Here is a 25,329-nt window from a genome sequence, read left to right as displayed (position 1 = left end):
ACAAATCATAAGGAATTTATCAAAGTTGAACTATTTACACTTCTACATGGAAAAACAATAATCGTAACTTAAGAAACTTTTCTCAGCACAACTATCTGTTGAAGGGAATAGAAATATATATATATATATATATATGTACACATACATATATACATCTATATAGGAGGGCATATGTATGTATGAATACACATGGGAGTTTGTGTATATATGTGTACAGGTATACATAGACAGAGGGCACAGGATCAGTTGAATAAGAAGGGATGATATTTAAAAAGTAAAATTAAGAGGTGAGAGAGGAATATAATGAGAGGAAATAGGGAGAGACAGAATAGAGTAAATTATCTCATATAGAAGAGGCAAGGGAAAACTGTTACAATGGAGGTGAAGATCAGGAAGGCAAAAGGGAATAGGTCAACCTTACTCTCATTGAATTTGGCTTAAGGAAGGAATAACATTCACACTAAACTGGGTATCTTACCCTACCGGAAAGTAGTGGGAAAGGGGATAAGAGGGGGGATGGTAGAAGGGATGACAGATTCAGGGGAGGGTAGTTAGAAGCATACACTTTTGAAAAGGGTCAGGGTCAAAGTAGAGAATAGAACAAGTAAGAGGTGGGATAGGATGGAGGGAAATATAGTCAGTCTGTCACAATATATCCATTATGGAAATGTTTTGTGTAACTACACATGTACAACCTATAATGAACTGATTATCTTCCCAGTAAGTGTGGGTGATGAAGGAAGAAGGGAAAGAATCTGGAAATCAAAGTTTTAAAAAAATTTATTTTTTTTTACATGCACTGGGAAATAAGATAAAGGCACTGGGGTATGGAGATCCATCTTGCCCTACTGGAAAGTCAGAGGGGGTATGGAGGAAGATATAGGAGAGAGCAGATTGGAGGAGGGTATTCAGTAGGATTGCTGTTCTGGGATGGTGGGTAGGGGAAAGACGGGGAGAAAATTTACAACTCAAAATCTTGTGGAAATGAATGTTGTAAACTAAAAATAAACACAGAATTTTTTAAAAATAAAAATAATAATAAAAAACCTCAAACCCATCACATACTTTCAACAAATGTGTTTCCTTTTCAATCTATCAAAAATCAAACATTCATTACCTGCTGCTTTTCTTTCATCTTCCTGCTAGAAGCATCTGCCTTTTTTTTAGTACAATCAAGATTCTTCTGTGCATCTTTCAGTTCTCTCTCTCGCTCAGCTTCTGCATTTTTCATTTTATTCTCCAACACTGCATATTTTTCTTCAGCCTTTTTTTGTGTATCCTTTGTATTTTTTAGGGTTTCCTCACTTTCCTCTAAATCAAAAGTACAGATCAGTGAGTAACAATTCCAAAGACAATCACTTAATACATTAGCTTATAACAGTTTTAAATATTCAAGATGGAAACAGGAAAAGCTCAAATATCCAGCCTCAAGATTGGATAACTGGCATTATTTTTTCCAGTACAATAGATTTCTCTTTCCTAACTGGTTAAGAATGTCTACATATGAGGAGCGGCCAGGTAGCACAGCGAGTAAGAGCACCGGCTCCAGTGTTGAGAAGACCTGGAGATCGAATCCCGGGCTCAGACACTTAGCACCCACCCAGAAACACCTGGTCGTGTAACCTTGAGCAAGTTACTTAACCCCAATTGCTTAGGGGCGGCCAGGTGGCTCAGCGAGTAAGAGCACCGGCTCCAGTGTCAGGATGACCTGGATCAAATCCGGGCTCAGATACTCAGCACCACACCCAGAAATAATTGGCCGTGTAACCTTGAGCAAGTTACTTAACCCCAATTGCTTTAAAAAAAAAAAAAGAATGTCTACATATAAAACATACACATGAAATATGTGACGGTTAGTAAAACTATAATTTCAAGTTATCTATAAACAAGAGATAAGACGAAATGTAGAAGCAGGGTGAAAGGGGATATGTATACCATGGCGAATGAAAAGTAAGGAAATTCTACTCATTCCTCAAGTCTGTTAAATCAAACAGAATTTCTTAGGGTGAGACCTAGAAAATGCCACCAACCCTTAGAATTCTACAAGACGGAAAGGGTTCAGAAAATGCAATGAGGTTAAGCAGGGAAGCTCAAACATTTTCTTGCCCAGTTAAAACAAGCTCTACAACTGAGTATCTTTTCACTTTAAAGTGGGAAGAAGGCAGCTCTCTGGGAAAAGTGCTCAGGAGATACTTCAAGTGGCAAACACATCATTTGGTTCATGTGCTTCATCAGGCTACCTCTTGCATGAGGTATTTTAGAAACTGCATTCTAGTCAGAGTAAAAGTCCCAAGAAGTCTATCAGAAAATATAATTTTACATAATAAAAATATTGCACTTCTTCCTCCCCAATACACCCCAAAGCTCTGAATTATTCCCAGTACCTGGAATATTATTGAGCAGTAGCAGTCACTTCCCCCATCCCCCCCCACACACACACACAATCCAATGAATCCTACACTCAGCTGCCAGTGATTTTCCTGAAATGTAGGTCTGAACAAGTCACCCCTATAATTCCAGTGACTTCCTATTACCTTCAGGATCAAATATAAAATGCTCCATTTGGCTGCTAGTTGGAGCAGTAGGTAAGAGCGCTGGACCAGCAATCAGGAAGACTGGAGTCCAAATCTCACCTGAGACACTTCCTAGTTGTTTGACCCTGAGCAAGTCACTTAACCACAGTCTGCCTCAGTTTCCTCATCTGTAAAATGAGGATAATCATAGAATCTACCTCCCAGTGTTGTCGATTTTAGCCATGACAATTTCATATGGAATAAAAGCTTTCATTAGCTATTGGAGACTAGTTTCCATATTAATGAGATTAATTTAATTAATGAGATTTCCTATGTGTCTCCTATGTCTTCCTATGAAATCTCATTTATGCTAATTAAATAAAATGTTGAAAATTTCATTTTATTTCTTGAAAATATGCATAGTTAATGAGATTTCGTATGTGTCCGGACTTTAGAGACACCCCGTATAAATGATAGCTATTATGCTAGTTAAAATAATAGTTCTTAAAAGCCCTTCAAATCCTGGCCCCTTCCTACCTTTCCAGGCTCCTTATGCTTTTCTCCTTGCTTCCTACACACTCTATGATCTAGCCATATGGACATATTTGCTGAGCCTTGAAAGCAACTCTCTCCAGCTCTGTGCCTTTTCACTAATTGTCCCTCATGCCTAGATGTTCTTTCTCCTTGCTTCCACCTCCTGGTTTTTCTGGTTTCCTTGCAGACTAAGGTCAACTCCCACCACCTGCAGGAGTCATTTCTCAGTCTCTGTCATTGCTAGTGTCTTCTTCACACATGAGCACTTGAGCTCAATAAGACCAGGAGCCATGCTTTCGCCTTTCTTTGCATTGTCATCACTTAGCATAGTGCCTGACACCAAAGAGGTGCTAAATAAATGTTTGTTGATTAACATTAATGTATTTTCCTTCATTTCCACCTTGAATAATGAGTTGTTGTTTTTTATCAATGTGAGAACTGCCTGCAGCAATGCAGATTCCAGCCCCTCCACAACTTAGTAGATTGTTCTGAGTTGCTGTGGCCAACAGATGATAGAGGGAGGGAGGGAGGGAGGAACCTCCTGGTAGAAAGCAGCTCTGAATTTCACAAAGCTCATCCTCAGACAGGATCTATCCCCAGTCTTACTCAGGAGTAGAAGCTTTTTTTGGTTAGTTGGGTCTGTCAAATTTGTGCTACACTGGCAGAGGCTTCAAGCACCAAGGGTCAGCTCCACAGCACAAGATGCACAGTAGAACTTTATAGAGGAGGGACAAGTTGAAGATGGTAAAAAAAAAAAAAGTTCTCCCCTCTATATTCTTGTCTTCCGCTAAACACCACCAGGGAGGCTGCAGATGTGTCTTTTAAAAACAGCTAAAACAGAGAGCCTCAGATTTTCTTCCCCTGGTTTTAAAACAAGGATCCACAGATATTTTTTCACTAAAGATAGTGACCTAGATAAAACTACATGCAAGGGAAAGGTCTAGAATCTTAGACCTTTGATCTCTGATCAATGTGCCAGCTTCAACATTGGGAGGGTTCACTCAATTCAACAAGCATTGATCACGTACCAACTATGTGCAAGACAATGCACTAGGCTGTGCAGATACAAACACAAAATGAAAATGTTTCCTGCCTTGAAGGTGCCTATAGAACTCTAAAGTAAAGAGGGATAAAAATTTCAAATAGGCCTGGGTCCAAGCTGTCCATACAACCCTGAGAATCAGCGGCATGATTTATTTCTACCTCAACTCAAAATTTAAAAAGGGGGGGGAGGAAGGTTGGGGAGGCTAGGTGGCGCAGTGAATAGAGCACAGGCCCTGGAGTCAGGAGGACCTGAGTTCAAATGTGGCCTCAGACACTTAACACAAAAACTAGCCATGTGATCTTGGGGCAAGTCACCTAATCCCAATTGCCCTAAAAAAAAAAAAAAAAAGCAAAAATGGGGGAGGGAGAGAAGGACATTATATGATTAAGTGTAGTACTTGTCCTGATATGAACATACTACCAAGTACACCTAAATTCAATCCAAAAATTAACCCAGACAAGGGGGAGATAATCATGAGACCAAATTTTGAGTTGCAAAAATTAACTGAATAAATATTTAAAATTATTATTAACATTGCTAGCACTGTAGATTAATATTTCATCTTTTAAATCTTGAAGAAAACCTCATTTGTTTTATATAAACTCAAGAGAAAGCTACATGGTGCACTGCATAGAGCACCTGGTCTGCACCCTGGGCAAGTCGTTTCACCCTGTTTGCCTCAGTTTCCTCATCTGGAAAATGAACTGGAGAAGAAAATGCCAATCACTCCAGTATCTTTGCCAAGAAAACCCCAATGGGGTCTCAAAGAGTTAGTTAGCCATGACTGAAACGAATAGAATGAATAACAACAAGAGAGAAAAAACATCAACAGAAACAAAGTAACATATAAAAATCTCATCTTACCAATCGTTTTCCTAAGGGCATCGAGTTCTTCCTGCTGTTTGTGGTACGAACTGTGCTGAAGCTTAGTGAGTAACAATTCTGTCTCCTCTGACTTGATTTCCCATTGCTGTTTTAGTTGACGATACCTTGAAAGATTTCCATTTTTAGTAAGTGATCAATAATCATTTTGGGGTTTCACACGTACAACCAAATCAAATGCTTTTGTCTAAAATGAACCTGAAAATGTCTGGGAAAAGATTCGTTGGCTATGTGAAACACCTGAAATAAAACTCACATTTCTGACGCATTATTAATTCTGAACTCTGGTTTAGCAGCATATTGTACAAAAACCTATGATCTACAAGGCTCTATCCAACATGGTAAAATAAAGTGGCAGGTCTGGAGTCAGGAAGACCTGAGTTCAAATATGACCTCAGATACTTACTGTGTGATCCTATGAAAGTCACTTAGCCTCTGTCTGCCTCAGTTTCCTCATCTGCAAAATGGGGATAGTAATAACAACTACCTCCCAATGCTGCTGTGAGGATCAAATGATTTAGTAATTGTAAAGTACTCAGCACAGCGTCTGGCATATAGCACAGAAATGTCAGCTATTATTATTATTAGCCTTACTGCAAAATAGAGGAAATTTGATTAAAAACATTTTTCTAAAAATGTGCATTTTAAAATAGATTCATTTAAAATAGCAAAACAAAAAACAAAAACAAAACTTTGTCCCCAGCAAAAAAGATTTAGTATACATACTCCATCAGGGTTAGCCTTATTGAAACTCAGAACTGCTGAAATTCAAAAGATTCACCAATCTCAACCTCCCAAGCAGCAGAGACTACAAGTGTCTGCCACCATGATGCCCAGAATAAAATTAGTTTTCCACACAAATCCAAATATACAAATGTGTCACCAAGTTAGACGTGTCATGGAGTATCTATCTATCACAGAAAATACTACCTCGCTGTAGGGAGCCAAACCATCTGATCCAAGATTCAGGTAGCTCCTTGGAGCCAGCTCTAGGTTCTCCTAGTGAAGAGGCGGCTTAAGAGAACTTGTCTGACAGCCTGAGATCCAGGGCTCTTCCCTGTTCTGGGATATTAGCCAGAGGTGTTAGCTCACTACAAGATTATTAATACATTTTAGATGGCATACATCTAGTATGGGAACATCAAGGGTATGATAGCCTTCAAGTTCTGCCTGACATCATGGAACTGAACAAAGCAGTAACAGAAGTTACAGTGACTGATAGTTCCCTTCTTTGTCTCTTTGCTCTATAAAAACCTTGTTGAGTATCAGTAATCAGAGTTCTATCCTGAAGTGCCTGCCTGGCCCAGTTCATCTTTCTCACATCTCTGCCCACACTTGATGCTGGCATCAAGTAGCCCCCGTCACTCACTATTCTCATTGGGAAGGATTTTATAGCTAATAATCTATCAATAAACACAAAAATTTCTAAGCATAAAAAACATGTGCCCACATTTGACAATACCTAATACCTAATGCTTTTTTGCTCTCTAGAGATTATATATATTATATATAATTTATATATATATGAAAATAGCAACCTAGGAAAACAATCCTGGTAAAGTCTTTTATGAAGTGTCATAGAGAATCAATGTAAGAAAAGATGAAAGCTGTGAGCAAAAGCCATTATTACCCTGTGTTGAGACATGTAAGTTTGTTGAAAATAACTAATACTGACTTTATGATTCTAGGTAACAGAGAGAACTGAGAATTGAGAATTTTTGAGAATCCTGGGTGCTTTTATTACATGCTTTTCATCACTTCTGTTATTATCAGCAATATAAGCTTTTATGGACAGAAATATTAATGAGAATGATGAACATATAAATTATTTCCACTACCATCTTCCACTTGTAGACTGCAAAATACTTTCAGCCCATATTTTCATTTAATCCGTAAAAGAGCCCCATAAAGTTGGTAGGACAGATTATTAACCCCACATTACAGACCTTTAAAAATAACCCCACTCCACCCCCCCTTTCATTCTGAATGAGAAAAAATGAGATCACAGGTTAAGGAGACAAGATGGGTTACAACCTGCATAGATCTCATGCATCTTTCCCAGAAATTTTACCATTCTTCTGAACTCTCTTATTTTTTTTCCAGGGTACTACCATTTTTCCTGGTTCCTAGGTATTCAACCTCTTCCTTATCTTTGATGATTCACTCAAATGAAACTGCTCTCATCCAAGTTAGCAATTATTTCTTAACTGCCAAATCTGTCAAATGGAGGCTCGCCGATGGTCATGCGGTCACATAGCTGATAATTAATATGATCTTCCTTTTGACAGCCAGCCTAAGCATCACAGATTCAGAGGTGGGAGGAATATGACAGGCAGTTAGGCCACTAACTTCATTTTTCAAAGGACCCAAATGAGGTTCATGGAAGTCAGGTGACTTTCTAATGCAACCCAGGCCAGAAGCTACAGAGCCAAGATCAGAAATCCAGCCCTGACTCCAAATTCACCCTCTTTCATATGGCTCCCTCTCAAGTGCTCTTTGTGAGCTAGGCCATACTTTCTTCTAACAGCTATACCTTTTGATAATTATTCAATATTCAAAGTAAAAAAGAATATGAATATTTCCATTTCACTGTGTCCTTGGGGGAAAAAGGTTACTTTGTCTACCATTCAAATCTCTGAAGGGAAAAAACCACTACTTAAATTAACAGAAGCCTTACTTTTCAGCAGTGTTTTTTAGACCGGCTAATTCCTTTTCTATAGCCTGGAGTTCATTCTCCTTGACTTTTAGCTCCTCTTGGATATTTCTGAGTTCTTGAGCCTGGACCAAAACAGATGCAGTCTGGGGCCGTGCACCTGTTAACAGAGAAAGAGAAAAGGTAAGCTGGGCACTGGGTACCTACAAACACACATATAAAATCACAAATCAAAATTTAGAGCCATGAGTGTCTCCTGGTCCTCCCACTCCAATGGTTTCCACAATGAGAAGATACATTCCTAAATGGCAATAGCATAACCCCAATGACATGACCCCCAGTGATCCTCCCCACAATAGCCAGTCAGGGGGTTTCTCTCCAACTCTACTACACAGGGTCTCTCCCATTACTGTGCAAATCCACAGAAATTATCAAGGTGCTATTTGGAAAACCCCAAAATTTATTCCAACTCCAGCTCATTCTCTTCATTTTAAAGGAAACAAAGTCTCAGAAATTAATGAGACGCTGATGAGTCACAACTTGCATGGAGTTCAATTCGGTTATAACTCAGTCTTTCCCAGCAAATTCACTATTGTAAATTCTTCTTTCTGTTCTTTCTAATCTCTTAGGGATTCAACTTTCTCCTTATCATTGACCACTCACTCAACTGAAACTGCTCTCACTGAAGTTACCAATTATCTCTGAACTGCCAGATCTAAAGGCCTTTTCTCAATCCTCAGTCTTTTTGACCTCTGTGGAACATCTGACACTGTGGACCACCCTCTCCTCCTGGATAATTACTCTACTCTCCAGGTAAATATAGTGTGCTATCATCTACAAAAACTCTAATGTCTACATACTTAAGCTTGGAAACAGAACTTTCTAACTCCTTTTTAAGTCTTCCAAATAAGGTATTTCAGTGGGTTTTGAATCCATTTGTTAAAAATATAAAAATAAAACCCCTTCTGAGTCACTTGTAAGAACTGACAATTTCCATCAGGGAAAACAGCCTAACTTCAATCAAAACTGTTGAGTTATGAGATTGAAAAATGACTACCATGATTTGGAAAGTGTTTGCACATGCTCTATTTCGATCTAGGGAAGCTTGGTAAAGTAATTTTTCAGCTATGACAACCATGAAACAAAGTACCAAAATAGACTGAATTTAAAAGGAAACCCTCAAATTGCTATATCACAAAGTGCTGAACCAAAATTCTCAAAAATAAGCCATATTCAATCACATTATTTAGTAATATTTTACTGAAAGTAGATTTTTTTTACTATTAACATTTTTGAAGTATTCTATCATCTTATTCTTTTTTAATTTCTATTTTTTATGAAAGTTTAAAATGCATATAATTATTAGTATAACAGGACATACATATAAATAATCCACATATTTGGGTGCTCAAAAATGTTTTTCTGACAGCAGTGAATAATCTAAAAAGTTTGGAGATCACTGCTTTAGTCTTACCATCCCCAGCCTGATTTTAAAAGTAAGGAAATTAAGGACGAGAGAGGTTAAGTGATTCATCAAGATCACACAGGCAATAAGAACTGGAAATTGGTATTTTTTCATATATGGAATTATCTTCAATTTCACATTAAAAATACCTTTTAATGAATTAATATTGAACATTCTAACTCCATTACATACTAGAGTATTCCACCTCATGTGACCTAAAGATATCAAAGGTAGCACCTGCAAATACTCAAACTGGGGCAATCTATAAAGATGAATTCTCTTGGAGTAAGTGTTCTAGAAAGGATCCACTACTACTTTTTCGGTGAAATCTTGTCTACAGATTTCACAATCTTACACAAAATAAATGTAGAGAGGACCTAGATTTCATATCTGTCTTGAGGAGCTGTATCCTACACAATGAGGACCCATGCAGTACTCAGAGCTCTTCCGGTTATCTGAAATACCATTATTTGCTTTTGCCTTATGGGTCCAGGGTGCTGATCTTGGAGTCAGGAAGATCTAGATCAAATTCTAGTTCCTGACATTAACTAACTCAAGTGTAACTAGAAGCAAAAGTCTTAGCTACCAAGTTATAGAGAAGTTTCAAATGTGGTCAATGAGGGAATTTCCACACTAATGAAGTCAGAGGATCTTGACAACTGACATCTTTTTGCAATCTCCAAGTTTCACAGAATAGCGAGGTCTAGTGTAATAAGTAATGGACCGAGTATCAAGAAACCTAGGTTCCAGGTGGAGGCAAGATGGCGGAGTAGAAGCAAGAAACCTAGGTTCCAGTACCATCATTAACAACAAGAGCTCATTTAATCCCTTTGTGCCAGAACTTCCTTATTATGTAAAATGGAGACTAAGAGGTATCTTGCCCACCTCAGAACTGTTACAAAGATTGAAATAATACAAGTTATGAAGTTTTCATATGTTATTTCAAATACTTCTATGTGATATATTAACAAAGCATTCCTATTACAACCCAAAGATTTGTTATTACATTACCAAGGAAAAGATGGGCATGTGTTCAAATGAAAGTGCCCAGCTCAGCTGCCCTTACCGCCGCTCAGAGTTCCGCTGGGATCAAACACATCACCATCCAAAGTGACTGTTTTGCTCATTATCCTTTTATCAAAGGCAACTTTCTTAGCGTTGTCTAGAGTATCACAGACCAACGTTGTTCCAAAGACAAATTCCATTGCTTTTTGAAGCTCCGGCTCATACTCAATCAGGGAGAGGGCCAGATGCACATTGTCAGCACCAACCTGCCAAGGGAAGAAGACCTGTCAGGCCAGAGTCACAGTCTATAGGGGAAACAACGTGTGAACAACAATGAACAAATGCGATGCAGACAGGAGAGTACACATAATCTCAGAAGGAGGGCACTAACATTGAGGAGGAAGATATCTACATACTCGTTCATACAGACATACATGTATATCTTGGCTAGAATTGCCATAACTGCGCATTTTAGTCTATAGTTATAAATTTTTATGAAGTTTCAATTGAGTTGTATATCAAAACTATATCATTTAAGCTAACTGTTCTTATGAGTTAGCTTTTCCTATATTAGAAATGGGAAAAGATTCCCAAAATCACTCACTTGTTTTGTTTTAAAAAACTGAAAAAAAAAAAATCCAAAGGATTCATAGCACACAAAAATAAGGTGAAATCTGCTGCTGTCACCAAGTTCAGTTTCTTAGCTAAATCACTGTCATTATGTTAACTACTATTAACCAGGAGACTATTTCTTAACTAAAGCACTCCCTTGCTTTAAGCCCGCACACAAAATGTATCTTTAGTTAAAATACTTTTACATAAAATAAACTATGTCAGAGCTTAAAAAGAGTGAAAACAAAAGCAGTAAGGAATCCATAGCAATCACTCACCAACTTCCTAGAACCTCAAGTGGAAGGAGAAAGCGGCTTAAGTGGGTGAATAAGTTAACAATTGCTTCTTTAATAAGCCAAATATTTCTTCTACCCAAGTTGTCTGTTTCTTGTCTTCACGCCTCCTGTGTTGAAATTTGGGGCACCTGAACTACCCTACATGACCCAAGAGTACAAGAAATCACCCTAAGCAGCACAGGTAGCCAGGTGTCCACACTGTATTTGGTTGCAGGGATTCCACTAAGCAAATCTGATGAGGGGACATGGAGACAAGCGGCTCCTTTAGGAATTTGTTCATAATTTCTAAGAACTTATAAATCTAAAGTTTCTCTGATCAATGCAATGACCAACTATGCCTCCAGACCAATGATAATGCAGGTTACTCATCTCCTGACAGAAAAGACTGACTCAAGATGCAGAATGAGATATAATTCTCAGGACATGATCAATGTAGGAATTTGCTTTGATTGACTATAACTATTTTTTACAAGACTTTTATTTGAATGAGTGGAGTGAATAAGGTAGGGAGTGAAAATAAATGCTTGCTAATTGAAAAAAGAATTTTTAAAAATTTTAAGTTAGAAAATAAATCTAAGGTTTCTGAATATGCATTAAGTCTTGACTGTATGTCAAGGATGGTCTAGGCAAGAGAACTGAACAATGAAACCATATTATCTCACAATAAATAGAAAACTAGTTATTACTACCCTCGATAAGACTTTTTTATATAGCATTTTATGCTGTTTCAAAGCCATGAGTTGTAAAAGGAATAATTTCATTAATATATCTAAACATTCATAGTAAATAATAAAAATTTATTAACTTTAGATGTTAATTAAAAAGAAACTAGATGCCTCAATTTCCTTGAAACTTAAGTAAATGTCCTAATTTAAGAGACTGTGTTTACATGTTTGCACAATTCAAGTCCCAAGGTAGCACAAATCCATACAACCAGTTATTCTCTAAATAACATAATGATACTAGCTGACACTTACATAGCACTTCCACATTTGCAAAATACTTTAAAAATACTATTTTAAAAAGGCAGAATTTGAAATCAAGTCTTCCTGAAATTAAGTCCCACACTCTAATCAGTATGCCATCTGCTTCTCTAAAAAGGGGTTATAAAAACAAAATACATATGAAACATACACAAGAAACTTACCAGATTTTTAGCTATATTCAGAGTTTCCTTTCCAATACACCTCGATGAAATTTTGTTGAGTGGAATTATAGTATGCCGACGCTTCAGTTCACCTTTTTCTAGTATTTTTTTGCCTGTAACCTAAAATAAATATTGCATGTTAGGGAAAAAAATTCAAGGTACATAAAAATTCAAAAGAAGAAAATGAATGCTATCTTTAAAGATATGGTGGAACTATAAGCTTTATGATGTTTCCAAGAAGCAGCTGTCTAAGTTTCCTCATAATCCATATAATACAGATCATGCAGTTGACACATGTGTACTTTTTTCTATAAAGCAAAACATTTTATAGGTACATATTTTATATCATAATGAGACATTAAGTTTTTATAATATTGTTTTTATCCATTCAAAACCAAAACTCTATACTGCTGGGGGAGGTTAAGTTATAATGTGTTTGATTTTTGCTTTTAATTTTACAATAGAGAGGAACAAAAATAAGTTGTATTAACCTTATAGAATGTTTCTAACACCATCAAACTAATAGAAAAATTGTTGATAGTCAACTATCTGTTCAATACTAAAAACAACCTGCCTTCTGAAACAGCATCAGCACCAAATTCGGGTATATGTGCCATTATAAAAAAACAATTCTAGAGTTTTCATTTACATTACATAATAAAAATAAATAGAACTTGATATAAAATATTATAAATTATCTTTTGCAATTTAAAATTTTTATATATATGAAAGTTAAAAAACCTCCTTCTAGGAATAAGACAACACATACTTTTAATATTTTGTTTGTTACAACAACCACGTACACATATGCTTGGTGGTTCTACCTTTTCAATTAATTTGTCTCAAACAAAATACAGAGATGTCAAAAGATATAGAATGGAAGTGCTAAAATTTACTATGTCTCCTAGTCTAAATCTTGCTTAATAAGTATGCTATCCTATGTTTAAGATATTTTTTCCCTACTCACTGGGGTTCTACTTGGTAAATTAAATCATCTACTATTTCATGGTATAAAAACTGAGGATGTTTAGCCTGAAGATTAGACTTGGGAACAGACAGGGCAAAGGGGAGAACAGAGGCACTGATGACAGTCATAATGGAAGAAAGGCCAGATTTGCTATATGTTCCCAGAGGGCAGAAGAGGAAAATAAGGTTTGATGTAAGGAAAAAATTTCTGAAAAGTGGAATGAGCTGCCTCAGGAAGCATTTGGCTCTCAAACATTATTATCCACAGAGAATACAGGACCTTTCGTTAGGTATATTATATAATGGAAATGGCCTTCAAGGACAGGATGGACTAGATGGTCACTGACACTCCTTCCAAACCTAGAAATTATGTGATTCTGTGAACAATATAGCACATCTTAAAAAGTGTTCCAGAAACCCAAGAAATCTCCTATTTCCATAATAGGAAATCATTGCAGGATTTTATCAAACAAAATATAAAAATGAAAAAAGACATAAAACTGAAAAAGGCCACCAACTCACCTCTGTATCTACTACAACGCTGTAGAGTCGTCCACCAGCCACAATTTCTAGAGCTTTGGTTGCAGAGGCGTTTTTTACATTAAACAGAGAAGCCACAAGGCCTTTTACATGATTTTGATTCCAATTCTTCTCTGGATCCCTTTGACACAAAAGAGAACAAAAATTAATCCTAGAGAGATACTACTACATTTGATGAAATATATATTACCCACCTCCTGCTCAAGTTTTCCTGATAAATACAACCAGTTTAAGTCAAAAGCAATATTTGCAAATGCAAACCACAATTGTATAAATATTGTAACAACATTTATTTACTTACAATATTTAATATTGTAAAAAATATTTGCAAATGCAAACCACAATTTTATAATCAGTTAAATTCATCATAGTTAACTTTAATACATCACAATATACTTTTCAGTAGAAATAACCAATATGACAAAGTGTCATATACAGTGAGGCCATTGTCTTCATCAGGCAGCCTGAATTCTCACTATCCTCATCTAACTTTGGGTTCCACCTCTAGGTCTTCAGATCTAATAAGTGGGCTTTTGCCTTATCTTGCCCCAAACCAGATATCCAAGCTCCCTCCTATCTCCACACCATGCCAGCTGGTCCCTTTTTGTCTTCCTTCATTAGAATATAAAGTCCTTACTATGCCCAAAAAGTTACTGAACTTTGATGTATACAACCTTTGAATTAGCAATACCATTATTAGGCCTACATCCAAAAAAAGATCAAAGAAAGATAAAAACTACCCAGTTATACAAAAATGTTTATGGTAGCTCTTCTTCTGGTGCCAAAGAACTGAAAACTAAGGATATGCCAATCAACTGAGGAATGGCTCAACAAATTTTGGTATACAGATGTAATAGAATACTATTGTATCATAAGAAATAATGAAAGGGAGAGTTTCAAAGACTTTGAAAGAATTAAGAATTCTCATCAACACAATGACTAACCATGATTCTAGAATACATCTAACAAAAAATATATTACCCATCTACTGAACCGGGGTGATGGACTCAAAATGCAGAATGAGATATAACAGTTTTGGACATGGTCAATATAAGAATATGTTTTGCTTTAGATGTCTAGGTTTGTTACAAGAGTTTTTTTTTTTTCCCCCAGGGTGGGAGGTAGGAGGGGATAGGGTGAGAAGAATGTTAGCTCTGAGGGCAAAGAGTATCTTGCTGGTTTGTATCAGTATTTCAAGAATATAGTACAGTGCCTGGAACAGAATTAAGTGCTTAATAAACGCTTTATGTACCTATGCTTAATTTTATTGTAAGCAAATGAAAGATGATCTAAATTTAATCTAAAAAACTTAAAAGTCTGGGCAGGTAGGTGGCACAGTGAATAGAGCACCATCCCTGCAGTAAGGAGGACCTGAGTTCAAATCCGGCCTCAGACACTTAACACAAAAAAACTAGCCGTGTGATCTTGGGCAAGTCACTTAACCCCAATTGCCCATCCAAAAAAAAAAGGAAACAAAAACTTAAAGTCACATTTAAGAATTAAGAATTTAGTAAGAATTAAGAATGCTATTCAGTAATCATGCAATTAACAAACAGTTAAAATTTTTAATTCTGTTGTCACTTGCTATGATAGATATGTCTTAAAGCAAAAATACCAACTGCAGGAAATGCTGTTATCTTCCAAAATTATCTTGGCCCTTTTTCCTTTTATCTCTTTAGAGTATAAATCTAGAAGGATTGCCGGGTCAAACAATGCGCACAGTTTGAATCATTTGGAATTAAAGGTGGGAAAAATGAAAAACCCAAAAGAGTTTCTGTGTAATTAATAATCAACTTACTAATTAGGTAGCTAATAATCAATAAATTGATGGTCAGTGGTTTCTCTTAGTAACCAAAGACATCTAATGGAGACACTGAATGCCTTAAATATGTTTTTGAAAGGGAATGATCCCAACAGGAGAAATCAACCCTGATTGGTAGACATTTAAATCAGGAGGTGGGCTAAAAATCTTCAGTTCCTCCTACCGAGGATGTGGCTTGATCATAAGACTCGGCTGCTTCCCAACAATCCGGAAAGAGGAACCCCTCTCTACCCAGACCCCTCTAGTTGGTCTTCTCCTTCCCGAGCTGGGTCACCCTAAACTCCAATGCAGTACAAGGACTTGAGCTTGTTTCACAAGGGCAAGAATTCATCTAAATTAGACTGTTTACCGTTTACACTCTAAGCAAAAGTGAGGTCTCCTCGTTGGGTGGAGTCCTACCCAAGACCAAGTACCCCAAGGATTAGGACAATCTCCTCTATCTGCCATGTCCTTTTTTTTTTTTTTTGCCTTTTTTGGAGGGCTACTGGAGCTAAGAAACTTGCCCAAGGTTACACGGCTAGTTTTTTTGTATGTGTGAGTGTTAAGTGTCTGAGGCCAGAACCAAACTTGGGTCCTCCTGACTCCGGGGCCGGTGCTTTTACTCCCTGCACCACCTACCCGCCCCTTGCCATGTCCTTCTGAGATTAACTGACAGAACCTACAGGGGGCTGGTCCTTTACTGAGGAAACAAAGGAAATAAAAACTTAATCCTAATTTAATAATTGGCTTCTAATATAACAGCAAAATAATAATTTCTCTTATGAGCTATTGAATTGGGCATACCCATTGACCCAGCAATACGACTAGTAGATATATACAAAAACATTTATAGCAGCTCTTTTTGTGGTAGCAAAGCCCTGGAAATTGAGGAGGTGCCCATCAATTGGGGAATGGCTGAACAAGTCATGATACATGAGTGTGAAGGAAAACTACTGTGCTATAAAAGAAATGAAAAAGGGAACGGTTTTTAAAACTGGGAAGATTTCTATGCACTGACACAAAATGGGGAGAACAGGACCAGAAGAACGATGTATTCACTAACAGCAACACTGTCACGATAATCAACCGAGAAAGACTCGGCAGCTCCAACCAACACAACGACCAGCAACAATTCCAAAGGACCAAGAATGGAAAAAATGCTATCCACCTCCAGAAAGAGAACTGATGGACTCCTAAGTGCAAACATAAGCCTTTTCTTCCTCTTTACTTGTCTTTTCCTTATTTCTACAATATGACCAATGTGGAAATTTGTTTTGTATGACTTTATATATATAATGGGCATTGTTATTTCTTGTCTTCTCAATGGATGAGGAGGTGGAAGAAGAAAATTTGGAACTGAAAATTTAAAAAAAATTTTTAAATATCTTGGTGATGTGGGTGCTTAATGAACACTTGCTGCTTTATTTATATTGAGCCTTAACCATTTGTATTTTCTTTATTTTAAGATATATGTTAATAAACTTCATGATCTCTTACTTGTATTCAAATCGAAGATTGGGAAACCTGGCAAACAAGGTTTCACATGTTTTTTTCAGCCTGCTGACATCTTGAGAAAGTAGCCGACGCTTTTCCAACAGATATTCCTCCTTGTTTTCTAAATAGCAAAACATAACTCAACTGAACTATTAAACTTAATTTGTTTTAAAAATTAAAGCCCCAAAAAGAAATGATTCCCTCTGAAATTCTTAGTGTTTTATTTAAGCAAAATATTAAATAAAAGCTAAGCATAAATCTCTTGCAAGAAGTATTAAATTAAAAAAACATATATAATATTCAAACCATCTCTGCTAAATATAAAATACTGGCTTTGTAAAAAGAGATATGTATATTTTACTTTTCTCTTCCATGGACACAGCCCTCAATTTTAAACTTAAGCAAAATTTTACCCATCCCAGTAAAGTATCAACAATAAGAATTTACAGTCCAATAATGCTCAGTGCAACCCTGAAGAACATGACATAGCTCAGTCAGGATACTCAAACACTTCAGAAGGGAAGTGAAGCACGAAGGGGGGGGGGGGTGTTGAATTCAAGACTAGGTTTCCCTCAAATTGTATAGAGAGTTACTTAAATTTACTTTTTCTATTCTTTTGAAGAATAGTTGGATTGAGAAATGGCTAAAAATCATGATATACCTAGGTAATGGAATATTATAGTACAAAGAAATTATGAAGATTGAGGAATTCAGAAAAACTTTGAACACTGCAGAATGAAATAAGCACAATCAAATTCATGTTTTCATTAACAAAAATAAAAAGATCTATGCTTTAAATAAGTTTAAAAACGAGGGTAGGCCCAGGAAAAGAGATAATGAAACATATTTCCCTCCTCATGGCAGAGCCAGGGAACTACTCAGGCAGAATGCTAGATGCCTTGTCAAATATGGTCTCTGTGTGGAATGTTTTGGGTTAACTGGGAGGGTTTTGCTTTTTTTTGTCATAAGAAAGGGTTCAATCTGGAGGAAGGAAAGTGTTTTTCCTACCCAGGAAAGACTATGATATAAAGAAAAAACACATTCAAAAAACATTTTTAAAGCAATTAATTTTTTTAACTCTTTTGATATGTTAAAATCCCCATAAAAAGGATATTTAATATTAAATGCCCTAACTTGACAACAGTATTATAAACAAAAGCTTAATAAATATTTTTCTTAGGATCTCATTTCCCCTAAAATGTTCCCTTCTTAGCACCTGGTCAAATATTCTGATACAACAAAAACAATTAATGCAAACCTTGATAGTTTAGCATTTTCATTTCTGTTTCCAGTTTCTCTTTAAGCTTCTTCACAGTCTCAAAGGCCTCCTGGTCTTTCTTATAACCACCATCCATCTTTTTAACTTCAGCTTGTTTGGTCTTTAGTTCTTGCTGGGCATGTTTCAATTTCATCTGAGCCTACATCGAAAAATGGGACAAAACCAGCACTAAATGTGAAACAGCAGCGGATTAGAAAAAAACAGGTCACTACAAACAACACCCAACTCCACAGGGTAGAGGTGTATTACAATTTTTATCATCCACTTATCACAGATGAGCATTTTTTTCAAACAGCAGAGCTGTTTCCTAGTATTAATCCCTTTAAATATTACTCAGGATATAAGCCAAATTCATGTTTATCATCAATCAATTTTCATCAGTGACATGTAAATACACATGGCAAATATTTCTAAGATTCTAACTAACAATAGAGCTTGAATAGATATAGCAAAGCCTGATTACTGGCTAACTGAGTCTGGGGGAGAGCTTCCAGGTACAAAGCTCTAGTTTCCTCCGTTTCCAAAAGGACCAACCAGTACCTCTGTCTAGGCATAATGAAGGAGTTATTTACAGAGTAGCTAGAAACAAGGTTGTATAAAGTAGGGCCAGTTCACTGTGAACACAGAATACCACACTGAGAAAAATGCATCTGATACAACAAATACCACACTGAGAAAAATGAATCTGATACAACAGGTAACAGAAACCATTAAAGATTCTAAATCAAGGAAATGATAAAGACAATGGTGCTTTCCACAAAATTACATAGTAGAAATGTACATGATAAACTAGAAAGTGGACAGTTCAGACAGGAAGGTTATTACACTTGTCCAAATGTAAAGTGGTATGTGGTAAGCATGGAAACGTGAGTAACACATTCTTATAGCAATTTAAAATTTACCAATAACTTTCCTCAGTGACAGTATGAAGTAAACAGTCCAAACCTTATTATCCTCATTCTAAAGAACAAACCGGGACGAGCCAGGTTTCGGTGGCCCATGATCACTCAAGCTAAAAAACACTGGAACTAGAATCCAAGCCCAAAGCTACCAAGTTCAGTGGCCAAATAACAATAATATTAACAAAAATAATACTGGTTGCCATTTATTGTGTTTTACAATATTCTATACACATTTTTTATATTTTATATACATAACTTCTATGTATATTTTATATACATTATTTTTTATTCCAACAAGCTACCTCACAAATCTGGAGAGGGCAGAATCCAAAAGTTACCCCCCAAAAAGAAAATAAGACCTAGTGACCCAGTAGAAATGCTAGTGGAGTGGGGAAAAAATGGTTTAAAACAGAATGAATCAAAGATAACTGCACAGTGAATAGAGCACCAGCCCTGGAATCAGGAGGATCTGAGTTCAAATCCAGCCCTAGACACTTGACACACTTACTAGCTGTGTGACCTTGGGCAAGTCATTTAACCCCAACTGCCCTGCCTTCCTCTCTCCAAAAAAAGAAAAAAAGATAACTAAGGCTATGAGTCTGAAAACTAGAAGAATGATGTTATTATTGACAGAATTAAGGGACTTGTACAAGCCCACACAGCCAGTAAATGATACAAATGGGGACAAAACCCAAGTCTTCCAAACCCTAGCCCAATATTCATTCTACCACAGTTGCTTATCAACCTTCCAAGTTTTGCCACAGAATCTCAGAATTGGAAGGGACCTGAGAGGTCACCTAGTCCAACCCTTAACATTTTATCACATTTTTAAATTGTAATTACCAATTGTTTAATTTCTGATTTTACCTGCTTGGCTTCAGTCTGAGCTTTACTTATGTCATTCTTGCAGTTCATCATCTGTCCAGCAAGAGTTGCTTCTTCCCCATCCTCATTACTGGACAGGCCTGCAGACACAGCATTGAAATGCTGCTGGGCAGCTGCCAAGGCAGCTGCATCTTCAGTACTTGCTTCTTGAAGAGAAGTCAGTCCATCTGTTATCTTCTTTACCTCTTTTTCCTTTGCTGCCAAAGTTTTTGAATCCTTTGTGGAAAAATAATTAGAAGGAAATTAGTTTCTTTCAGTTGCGAAGCAATGTTTCCCACCAATAGTTTTACGGACAGGGATTCATTTCCTCTCCTTTACACATATAATACATACTTCAGCATATAGTCTCTTTACATCAATATGGATCATAACTATTACACCTTAGTTTTATAAGGTGCAAAGACAAAAAAAACCAAAACAAACAAAATCACCATCTGCTGGCCAACTTAGAATCAAAAATCTCTAAATGCAGAGTTGGAAAAAACCTTGTAGATTCTTTACGTCAACCCTCTCTTTTTACATGAGAAAGCTGGGGCACAGAAAGGCTGAAAATTTTGCCTAAGATCAATCACCATAAATTGCTATTCTAAACATCACATATCATCGATTCCATAGCAATTTCAAAATGTTATGATGCTGGGGGAAGGAATTTCAAGAACACAGTTTTACTTACAAAGTCCTGAATTCCAAATTTTATCTTCCTCAGTAACTGCTATATTTTTAAGCTTGCTATTGCAAATATAATATAAAAATAATGATGAGGCATGCCAAAAGAAGAATTATGGCTTTATTAATAAAGATCTCCACATAGTTTAAAGACCAGCACTGTCATATTAGTTAAAAACTTCAACATATCTATTGATATGCAAGGCACCAGCACCTGAAAAATCTCTCACCTTCCTTAATGGTGACCAGAAACTTTTAGCCTAATTAATAATATGAAAGAAATAGTCAGTTGCTGCAATTCACTTTAGTTGGTTTTTTTTTTTTGGAGGGGGGAAGGCAAGACAATTGGGGTTAAGTGACTTGCCCAAGGTCACATAGTTAGTAAGTGTGTCAAGTGTCTTAAGGCCATATTTGAACTCAAGTCCTCCTGACTCCAGGGCTGATACTCTATTCACTACACTACCTAGCTGCCTCTGAGATTTTTCTTTTTTTAAAAAAAGCCAAACCAATAGGTACTTACAACCAAGAACTTCAAAATCAATATGTCAAGAAAAATGTCTGAGATATTGGTTAAAAAAAATATAGACATCATAGAATATAAGTTTCTTATAGACAGGAACTATTTTCCATTCCTTTGTATCCCTAGTACCTAGAACGGTGCTTCACATGTGGCAAGCTTTTAATAAATTCTTGTTGAAATAAATGTCAAATCTATGACACCAGCAATTCTGCTTCTATATTTTATACCCCTTAAACAGGGACTCTAACCTTTTTTGGGTCACAGAGCCCTTGAGCAATCTATTTAAATGAACAGAATGCAGGGTACTACCAAAAAAAAAAGTCATAAATAATACTGAAATGCAATTATCAAAAAATTTTTAAGGCAAGTTCATGGACCACAGATTAAGAACCCCTAACCTAGAGAATTTAGTGCTAAGATATTATTAGTAATCATTAGACCATAATATTGGGAAAATGCCATATTACAAAGTTAATACTGCTATGAATAATCTCCTAGAGTATTTATATTTTAAGACATGCAATAATATTGCTTACCTCTGCCATACTTTTTTCTATTTCTTTGCGTTTTTTTTCTTCACTTTCCATATTTTTCTTCTTGAGATCTAGAGCACTTTGAGACTTCATACTGACTCTCTGGGCCTCTGCAAGTACATCCTCCAAAGACTGAAGGACATTACCAGTTTCCTACAATAAAAATGCATCTCACTTCAATCAAGTTTCTTAAAATCTACAACCATATTGCAATTTTCTATTCATGTGACAACTTTGTAAATAATTTTTAAAAGTTACTATATTGTACTTCTCTAAAGAAAATGGTTAGGCAGTAAGACACTTTCTATGGCTCTAGAAGAGATATCCATTCTACAAGGCAAATTTTCACCTTGTAATACAAGTTACCTAACTTTCACACTTAAGCTTTCTCACCTTTGCTTTTCTTTTTTCCAACTCTTCTATCTCACAGTTAAGTTCCTTAATATGTTTGTCATTCTCAGCTACTTCTTCTTGAAGTTTGATAGTTAGGGCTTGCATTTCTTTTAATTCATCAGCTGAACGTACTTTGGTACCTTCAGCTAGTATAAACTGATAAGCAATGTACAGACGACTCAAATGTTCTATTTCTCGCATTACTTTTTGGTACTCCAGGTAGGAAGATCTTTCCTGAAAAAGTTACCAATGAGAAAAAAAAAATTTGAAATTAAAATGTAATCTATTTTGAAGCTCCCCAACTCATCCCCTGCCATTTATAAACAACAAATCCTCATATACATATATACATACACACACATCACAACTCAAAATTTCAATTTCATAGCATAATTTTTTTTACTGAATGTCAGAGGTAAAACACTGAATTAGGACAGGATCATAGAATTATAAGAGTTTTATAGCTAGAAAGAACCTCAAAAGATAAAGTTAGATGAAAACTAGCTTTTATACACAATATTATAGCATTTGCAAATTAATCATATTTTTCTATTCAAAAGGTATTATTAGTCAAATGGAATTAATATGTGGAAAAACATACTAACAATATTAATATTGTATCATATAGAGAACCTAAGGCAAATCAAAGCACCCAATAACCCAATAACTAAATCTCTTTGTCTAATAAAAGACAAATATTAAATAGATCATTAGCTTTATCAGTACTTTTTTTTATTAAATTTTATGTTTATTTTTAGTTTACAACATTCATTTCCACAAGATTTTGAGTTACAAATTTTCTCTCCATCTTTACCCTAACCACCACCCCAAAATAGCGACCCCACTGAACACCCCCCCCAATCTGCTCTCCTATATCCTCCCCCATACCCCCTCTGACTTTCCAGTAGGGCAAGATGGATCTCCTTACCCCAGTACCTGTATATCTTATTTCCCAGTGCATGTAAAAAATAATAATTACAATTTTTTTAAGCATTTGAATTTAAAACTTTGAATTCCAGATTCTTTACCTTCTTCCCTCATCACCCACCCTTACTGGGTAAAAAAGCAATTCGATATAGGTTGTACATGTTACGCAAAACATTCCCATAGTGGATATATTGTGAATGACAGAATATATTTCCCTCCATCCTATCCAACCCCCCACCCCCCGACTTGTTCTATTCTCTTTGACCCTGACCCTTTTCAAAAGTGTGTGCTTCTAACTACCCTCCCCCCAATCTGTCCTCCCTTCTATCATTCCTCCTCTTATCCCCTTCCCCCCAACTTTCCTGTAGGGTAAACTACCCATTTTAGTGTGTATGGCATTCCCTCCTTAAGCCAAATTCAGTGAGAGTAAGGTCAACTCATTCCCTTTTGCCTTCCTGTTCTTCCTCTCCATTGCAATAGTTTTCCCTTACCTCTTCTATATGAGATAATTTACCCTATTCTGTCTCTTCTTATCTCCTCTCATTATATTCCTTTCACCTCTTAATTTTATTTTTAAATATCCCTTCCTATTCAATTGATCCTGTATCCTGTCTATGTATACCCTCCTTTATAGACATATGCATACACATATGCACATTTATATTCCTTTCAACTATCCTCATAATGAGAAAAGTTTCATAAGTTACAATTATCGTTTTCCATGCAGGAATGTAAATAGTTCAACTTTGATAAGTTCCTTATTATTTCTTTTCCCTGTTTACCTTCTCTTGCTTCTTGTATCTGAATGTCAAATTTTCTATTCAACTCTTTTTTTCATCAAGAATGCTTGAAAGTCCTCTATTTCACTGAATGACCATATTTTCCCCTAAAACATTATACTCAGTTTTGCTGGGTAGGTGATTTGGTTTTAATCCTGGCTCCTTTGACCTCTGGAATATCATATTCCAAGCCCTTCAATCCCTTAATGTAGAACCAGCTAGATTTCGTGTTATTGGGATTGTGTTTCCACAATCTCCTTGGCTGCTTATAATATTTTCTCCTTGATCTGGGAACTCCAGAACCTGGCTATAATATTCCTAAGAGTTTTCTTTTGGGGATCTTTTTCAGGAGGTGATTAGTGAATTCTTTCAATTTCTATTTTACCTTCTGATTCTAAAATATCAGGGCAATTTTCCTGGAGAATTTCTTAAAGGATAATTTCTAGGTTATTTTTTTGATCATAGCTTTCAGGTAGTGCAATAATTTTTAAATTATCTCTCCTGGATCTATTTTCCAGGTCAGTGGTTTTTCTAATGAGATATTTCACATTGCCTTCTATTCTTTCATTTGTTTGGATCTGTTTAACAGCCTCTTGATTTCTCATAAAGTCATTAGCTTCCATTTGCTCCAATCTAATTCTAAAGGAATGATTCTCTTCAGTGAGCTTTTGAAATTCTTTTTCCATCTGGCAAATTGGGCGTTTTAAGGCATTCTTCTCCTCATTGGCTTTTGGGCCTCCTTTGCCTTTGAGTTAATCTGTTTTTAAGGTGCTATTTTCTTCAGTCAGGTTGTTGACTTGCTTTTCATGATTTTCTTGCATCATTCTCATTTCTCTTTCCAATTTTTCCTCCACCTCTCTCTCTTACTTGGTTTTCAAAATCCTTCTTGAGGGGAAGCTAGGTGGCACAGTGAATAGAGCACCAGCCCCAGAGTCAGGAGGAACTGAGTTCAAATCCAGCCTCAGACACTTAACACACACACACACACACACACACACACACACACACACACACAAACACACACAAACTAGCTGTGTGCCCTTGGGCAAGTCACTTAACCCCAATTACCCTCCAAAAAAAGCAAAAAAAAAAAAAATTGCTTATCAAAATCCTTCTTGAGCTCCTCCATGGCCTTTAATCAGTTCATATTTTTCTTGGAAGCTTTCAGTGCAGGAGTTCTGACTTTGTTGTCTTCTTCCTGTTCCATGCTTTCCATCCTTTTTGTCCCCAAAAAAGGAATCTAAGGTTTGACTGTTGTGCTGGCTTTGTTTCCTTTGCTTGCTCATGTTGCCACTCAATTACTTGACTTTTGAGCTTTTTGCCACAATAGAACTCTGCTTCCAGACAGGGGAGCTTTGTCCCAATCGCTGGGGTTTTCACAGCTGCTGGAGCAATTAGTTGGGTGCCCTCTCTGAAGCCTCCACAGGCTGTGGCACCTGGTCACACACCTAGGAACTCTACCCAAGACAGTGATCCAGATCCAAGCAGGTTA

At 36.4% G+C, this 25,329-nt stretch overlaps 1 protein-coding gene across 8 annotated transcripts in view; it reads right to left on the bottom strand.

The window, feature by feature from the left end:
* The window catches only part of SMC2 (structural maintenance of chromosomes 2), a 62,703-nt gene that overhangs the window by 23,617 nt on the left and 13,757 nt on the right, over positions 1–25,329 (bottom strand). For all 8 annotated transcript variants that reach the window (XM_069086568.1, XM_069086562.1, XM_069086577.1 and 5 more), the window contains 11 exons: positions 22,132–22,365; positions 21,742–21,891; positions 20,002–20,235; positions 18,212–18,371; positions 16,957–17,074; positions 13,641–13,779; positions 12,153–12,272; positions 10,159–10,363; positions 7,652–7,787; positions 4,957–5,081; positions 1,118–1,311 (listed from right to left, as the gene is read on the bottom strand). In XM_069086568.1, coding sequence (XP_068942669.1) covers positions 1,118–1,311; positions 4,957–5,081; positions 7,652–7,787; positions 10,159–10,363; positions 12,153–12,272; positions 13,641–13,779; positions 16,957–17,074; positions 18,212–18,371; positions 20,002–20,235; positions 21,742–21,891; positions 22,132–22,365 — 1,815 coding nt within the window. The remainder of the gene's footprint in view (positions 1–1,117; positions 1,312–4,956; positions 5,082–7,651; positions 7,788–10,158; positions 10,364–12,152; positions 12,273–13,640; positions 13,780–16,956; positions 17,075–18,211; positions 18,372–20,001; positions 20,236–21,741; positions 21,892–22,131; positions 22,366–25,329) is intronic.

The sequence above is a fragment of the Petaurus breviceps genome, unplaced genomic scaffold (assembly GCF_028583685.1).
Source record: "Petaurus breviceps papuanus isolate PSGF00001 unplaced genomic scaffold, PetGlider_PUasm1.0 118, whole genome shotgun sequence".
Lineage (NCBI taxonomy): Eukaryota > Metazoa > Chordata > Mammalia > Diprotodontia > Petauridae > Petaurus > Petaurus breviceps.
This window is presented reverse-complemented; position numbering and strand designations above follow the sequence as displayed.